A 7,028-nucleotide genomic window follows, 5' to 3' on the forward strand; every position below is an offset into this window, starting at 1 on the left:
GAAGGGTGGGGAAGCAGAGGGAGAAACAAAAGAAGATCCATATGACTGAATGTTCCTATGACACCAACATTGATGGAGACCTTTGAAGGAGGATCAGTTTTAATATTACTGCTAAGGGGTATACAGATAGACACCTGGGTCCAAGTAAGAAAGAGAACACTTGGTCTGTTGAAGCAATTTCCACAGAACTTTATCAGTAACTCAAAAATCATTTTTAAAAAAGCACACATAGTATGGGACCCCCTCATTTTTCATTGTTGTCTGTGCCACCTAGTCAAGAATAGGCATGGGAGTCACATGAAGCTCGGGTCTCGCTACGAATCCAGTACTAACTTTGTCTCTGTTCCTGGGAAGGGCAAATGTCCTCCTTGGGTCTCTTTCTTCTTAGCAAAATTGAAATTGGGATAATTGAACTATTTCAAGAACTATTGCAATGCTGTAAATTCCCTAAGTTGGAAGGGCTAATGAAGAGTTGGAATGCTCAAGAAAATAATCATTTGCGAACAAAGGAGGACAACCCAAATATCCATCATATACCTTCTTATTCTTGTGGCGCCACCTCATTGTCTGGTGTTCTACCACAAACCAGTCCCTCAGAGAACCATTCTTTCTGTATTTAATTCTCTTGTAGCATATCCTATCAGTTATGGATGGTGTTTTTGTGGGCAGTATAATCAGGTTGTCTAATGGCCCATTTCTGTGTCTGCTGTTGAAACGTTGGATTTTCATCTTGACATGTTTATAAAATTCTCTTGACTGCATTTGAGCACAACGTTCCTCTTGATTCCTTTCTTTTTTGCTTGTTTTCATGATACATATTATCTGGGATCTGTTTCTCATATGCCAAATTACTTTCCTTTTATCACCAAAAATAGATGGGGATGTAATAACTATTATTTTGCCTGGCCAGAACCCATTGCCTCCTTCTTTTAGAAGCAGTTCCCACCCATTTTGGCCACAAAGATAGGTGCCTTTTCCAGGCTAGGTTAATCATGGTACCTCACCCTCTGGCAACAGTGATAGGAGGTAGGCATGTGACATAAGACGGGCCAATCAGAATCTTTTCTTCGGATTTTTTTTCAACTGAAGCTGAGAGAGAGAAGCTCCCTTTCTTTTTCCGTAATGATATGAATTCAGAGTGTCTGAGGCTGAGGCTCCCACTAGTGAAACTGATGAGGAGTGAATGAAGCAGATATTCCAGACAGAGAGAGAGTATGTCCTGACAGTGGTTGAGGGCCTGATTGCAATAGCCCTTAAGGGCGGTTTCATTTTGCCCTTCTAGAAGTCAATATATCCCTCCTGTGCTTAAGCTAGTTGGAGACTGGCTTCTATCCCTCATATCAAACCATCTAATACAAAAGACGACCTTCTCTTGGATATCAAACTTCCTGAAGGGATACCCGTTCACGAAGAAACACTAATGATAATTTTATCAATGATGATAAAGGCTTTAAATTTGCTTTAAAATTTAATTTTAAAAGAATATATTCCACGGTGCCTGTTACTAGAATTAAAACACCAGAGCCTTCCTGTTTGTCTGAGGACACTGGGGGACTCAATATATTTTAGGTCAATTAATCAACCGTCAAGGCAACTTCCAAACCCAGCTGTCAAGTATCGTCTGACCTTGAGACTCAAGAGGAATCTCTCAAAACTTGACGTTCATTCATATTTGTTCACTGTTCTTAAAAATATACGCTACTTAGTTGGTTATTCCTTTCACAGCATAGCGGCCTCAGAACTCTCTTAAAAGTGAGTAAGCCAGCTGTGTTGAAACAGTTTTATAGGAAACATAGGCCTGTTGCTCATCCTCTATTTTGTAAAATTCTTTCATCCTTTATTTACAGAAAGTTTTATCAATGAAAAAACACTAATGGGTCCTTCATGTTGTGTATTTGGATTGATTAAAAGGTGGGTGGGAAGAGGAAGGTATGTACTCTTGAAATTTAGGAGCCAGTCTGACCCAAGCAAACTCAGCCAGTACACACAGCAACTGCTATAATTTAATTTCTCAGGGCTGTTTTCATTCAGATTGAGTCTGCTATCCACCCAAAGGGCCAAAACAACCAAAGACAAGAAAGATTCTTCCCGGGGTGCCTGGGTGGCTCAGTCGTGAAGTGTCTGCCTTCGGCTCAGGTCATGATCCCAGGGTCCTGGGATCGAGCCCCACATCGGGCTCCCTGCTCAGCGGGAAGCCTGCTTCTCCCTCTCCCACTCCCCCTGCTTGTGTTCCCTCTCTCACTGTCTCTCTCTCTGTAAAATAAATAAAATCTTAAAAAAAAAAAGAAAGATTCTTCCCACTCAACTTCATAGATTTCAAAAAAGTCTTCCACACAAATACTAAAATCTGCTAGAGTGCAGAAACAGAACATTATTAGTAAAAACTAGGGCTGGGGACCTCTGTTTTTATAGCTAAGTCATCCAGTTGGTTCAATATGAAGAGAGCTGATTCTGTCTCACTCCTGTAAATACCCATTGGTTGCCGAACAGGTGTTAGACCACCAGAGTTTTTATCTTGACTCTGCTAGTAAAAATAGCTTAGGTGGTCATGTGCAAGTTACTTAATCTTGTTTTTTTTTTTTTTTCTTCTTCATTTTCAAAATGCGGATAATAAAGACAATAACAATGCATGTTAATTTCATAAGGATTAAATGCGGTAATACGTGAAGCAATGTGGGTAGATCTCTGTAAATGTTAATGTATTGTTATTTTTAGCATTGGATGGTCAGCCTGTGAAATCAGACCCATACAAGCTGGAATCCTGCCTTTGTTCTTTGCCCAGTTTCAGTTTATTCAATTGCCAAACGAAGATACTAAAAGCCGTTTCATGGGGTTGTAGTGACGATGACATGTCTGACATGCTGTTTGGCACAGAGTAAATGATAGCTATTATTATTGTTGTTTTTATTCTGCATTATATAAGTGAGCTTAGTACTAGGCATTGCATTGAGTACTAGGAATTGCATTGAGAAGTGAAATATGGAGGAAAGGGGTCAGGATTCCAGTAACTGATCCTGGATTTAACGATCATTTGGAATCCTAGTGGATCAGCATTGTGTCCAGGTATCTTAGCAGCTGTCTGTCTATCCCTTACCACAGGCCACAGTGAGTTACTTGGCTGTTTAGTACCGAATAGGGGCTCTCCAATGTTGTGGGGCTTTCAGAATAATCACATCTGGGCATATTTTGTTAAGTTTCCTGCCTGGCAGTCCATCTGGCTCACTGATAAATTCTATAGGCATATTTTACCTACCTTCTGGATCAGTGACTCAATTATTGAACTAAGTATCTTAAAAGCTCCATGAAAGAGAACAAAGCCACCAAATACACTCATTTTCTACTTATTCTTGACTGATAAGTGAAGTCATTCATCAGTTGGAAGGTAGAGAAAATGCAGTACATCTCTCTTGCTCACTCCATAGTAAGGTTTCATTCAAGTCAAAACTGGGGATAATTATGCCATTATTAAAATGATAGACGGGGATTTTACAATAAGCTTGCTGTTTTAGTGTGACTTTAGATATTTCAAGTATTTCAATGCCACCCAACCTTTTTCAAGTAATATATTTGGCTGGCTTGAGACTTCAGATCTTATTTATTGAAGCAAAACAAGGCAACCAATCAATTAGAAAAAACAAGCCATCAGATTATGTAATTGTCTACTCTGGTGGTTCTCAACAGAGAGCAATTGCGTCCTCAGGGGACCTATGGAAATGTCTGGAGATGTTTTTGTTGTCATGAGTGTGTGTGTGTGTGTGTGTGTGTGTGTGCGCGCATCTACCCTACTGGCATTAGTGGGTAGAAGTCAGTGATGCTGTTAAATATCCTATGATGAATAGGATGGCCCCCACAACAAAGAATTATCTAATCTGAAATATCAGTAGGGTCCAGGTTGAGAAAACTTAGCCTAATTTTGCAGCTGTTATAATTCTTCACTTTCATTGGGTTCATTTGAAAATACATTTGAGAATCTCATGGAAGCTTGTCCTAACTGTCCAGGAAATTCATACACTCATGTATTTTTTATATATAAATTGGGTGGAGGGTCCACGAATCCTTTCTCCTAAATCTCTCCCAAAGACTCTAAGTTGAAAGTCTCTGCTTTTAGACATCCAAATCTTCACCACAATCTCAAATTCACTACTAAAACACAGAGAAGATTATTTAACAGGCTGTTCAACAGAGTAAGATACACATTTTTTTATCTAGTCAAAAATCCCAATTGAACTGGGATTCGGTTTTGGGTAAATAATTCAGGCTTGTTGAATTCAAATTTTCCTCTCTAGAATGGGCTTGGTGATATTTCCCTTAAGCAATACTGGTGTTATAAATCTCAAGCTCTTGTACAAAAGGGTTAAGAATAGAGCAGACTAACCAGGCTCACCAATCCCCCCACCCCTTTTTTATTATACTTTAACAAACATAAAACTGTTCGAACATAAATATATAAATATAACAGATGCCATTTATTAACTACCTACTGTGAGCCTACTATTAGCTATTTAGCATGTTATTTCTAATCATCACAACAACCTTGCAAGATACAACCTTGCATTTATTATAATTACTTTAAATGAGTAAACTAAGTCTTAAAGAGGTTAAATAAATTGCTCAAGGTCTCACAACCCCTTCCTTTTGGATTCAAATTCTCCTCTTGGCATGTGTTTGTCAGTGCTTTTGTAGGAAGAGTCTTGATTATTTAAGATTCATTTCAGTAGAGTTATATATGCACATACACACTAATAATAATAACAACAAATATTGATTTGCTGACCTAAAGGTCAGCAGCGATGATGTATATAGTAAAACTTGACTGAGAATGATAAAGGACATCTATTGACTAATGGTTGGTTTTCCACAGCTCACAAGTAGAAGTGGAGTGGAGGTTATTAGCCCAGAGGTTTTTCAGTAAGAGTTACCATGGTAGGAGGGAGGTATTTCGCTTTTCCACGTATGCCCTGTAAAGGTGAAGTAAGAGACACTTACTCAAATTCAACCTAGCTCAACTCAGCTAAAGTAGATTCTTTTTCTTTCCTTTGTGTAGGGAAAGGCATTTTTCAAGCACTTTATTAAAAAAAAGCAGCAGCAGCAATGTTACAAATTGAAAAATCTGTTAAAAATTTGGAGTGGACACCCACTCCTCCTCTAAGATCCAGCTAAAATGTAACCTCCATGGGAAGCCTTCCCTGACCTACACTGTCTTTTCTATGCTCCTTTATACTTTATATGCATCTCTATCACAGCATTCTCACACCGTATGGTAATTACTTCTCTTTCTCTCATCTTTGATCTCATGGAATGAGCTCCTTTATATACCCAACTCCTACTCCAATGCTTAGCACAAAATAGATGATCTGTGATTGTTTTTCAGTAAGTAAATGGGTGAGTGATGGTTGATTTTCCAGTGATGTATATAGATGTAGTCAAACTCCCAAACACTCAAAAGGAATGAAAAAAAATAAAGCACCCCCAGGGCCATCTCAGACCATCACAGCAGGCCCAAATGAATTATTTTCCTCTTCCTGTTATTGCCACTCCTCCTCTACAGATTTATAACGTGGAATCAGAGGACCCTGCTTACCATTTTTCCAATCATCATTACATATGGGCCCAAATACTTGTTCACGCCGAAGATGTCTAGTAGACGGATGTACCAATAAATGATGTTCACACAATAGATGACCCTCCCGTCACTCCTGAAGGGCTGGTCTTGGAGACGAAGGATCATTCCGACGGAGAACAAAAGGATGGCTATTAGGTCTGTGACATTCCAGTATTCCTGCAGCCACACCTTCACTTTCTGTAGCAACTTCCCTGGTTCTGACATCAGAATCTAAAAGGCAGGAAAGAGAATGGGCTTAGGTCTGATTTCAGTCTATGTTTTCAGTCCAGTTGGAAAATGCCTGGTCTGTCAGCTGACCTCAGTAGCTTGTTTTGTTTAGCTGGGTCTACTTGAATACGTGCATGCTAGGAATATACAACTGAGCTAAACTTAGGCCACGTAGATACAAACATTCCAGAGGCAAATATAAGCAAGAAGTTTGCTCCTTTGGGTTGCCTTACCATTCTAAGACACGCATTAGGGTTTTGCTATAAAATTACTGCTCCTAATATGCTGTAAATCTCTGAAATTCTGCTCCATCTCGGTGCCACCATATTGAGTTCCTCAGATCCCCAGGGAGGACTACTTCAGTCTTCTCTTCCCATCCAGAGAATTGCATCAATATCACCTCTATTTCTAAATACAATCTGATCCAACCACTTCTCACCACTACCCACTGCTGCCACTCTATTCTAAGTCCTATCACGTCAACCAGATGATTGCAACATCTTCTAACTGGTATCTCTGCCACCACTGTTGCCCACCCTTCCTCAATCCATTCTCTGAGCAGCACACAGAATGAGCTTTAAAAACTGAAGCCATGATCTGGGTGGTGATTACCCAGTTGTACAGGTAGACAGAAACTCATCAAGCTGGACCCTTACGAGTTGTTCCTTTTCTTACAGGTACATTATACCACATCTAAAAAAGCGAGAGACTTGAGAGATGCATGAGCAAGAATAACAACAACAAAAACTAAAGCACATTGTGGTAAGTGAATATTTGCATCGTCCGATGGCTTCTAATACAAATAGAGAAAGATCCAAACTCCTTCCTGTGGCCTCATTTCCCATCCCACCATATTCTTGCCATTCCACACCTGCAGACACAGTGGTTTACACTTCAGCATAACAAGTCCATTCTACACTCAGGATATTTGCACTTGTTCCTTCTCTTGGGCATTTTCTTCTCCCAGATTTTTACATGTTTGGCTCCGCCTCATCCTCAAGATCTCTGCTCTAATGTCCCCTTCTTAGGAAGACCTTCTTTGACTAGCCTACATGCAGGGGCCTCCCCATCCCCAACTAATATAATACCCTTATGTTTTGAAGATTTTATCACTATATGAAATCAACTTCTGTATGCATGTAAATATGTTGTATGTGTCTGTCTACCTAATTATCATCTCCACTAGACTGTAAACTCT

At 39.6% G+C, this 7,028-nt stretch overlaps 1 protein-coding gene across 8 annotated transcripts in view; it reads right to left on the bottom strand.

Annotated features, from left to right (window-relative positions):
• Window positions 1-7,028, bottom strand: part of TRPM3 (transient receptor potential cation channel subfamily M member 3) — a 493,595-nt gene that overhangs the window by 50,300 nt on the left and 436,267 nt on the right. For all 8 annotated transcript variants that reach the window (XM_078061329.1, XM_078061328.1, XM_078061333.1 and 5 more), the window contains one exon: window positions 5,582-5,833. In XM_078061329.1, the coding sequence (XP_077917455.1) occupies window positions 5,582-5,833 (252 nt within the window). The remainder of the gene's footprint in view (window positions 1-5,581; window positions 5,834-7,028) is intronic.

Source organism: Halichoerus grypus, chromosome 14 (assembly GCF_964656455.1).
Source record: "Halichoerus grypus chromosome 14, mHalGry1.hap1.1, whole genome shotgun sequence".
Lineage (NCBI taxonomy): Eukaryota > Metazoa > Chordata > Mammalia > Carnivora > Phocidae > Halichoerus > Halichoerus grypus.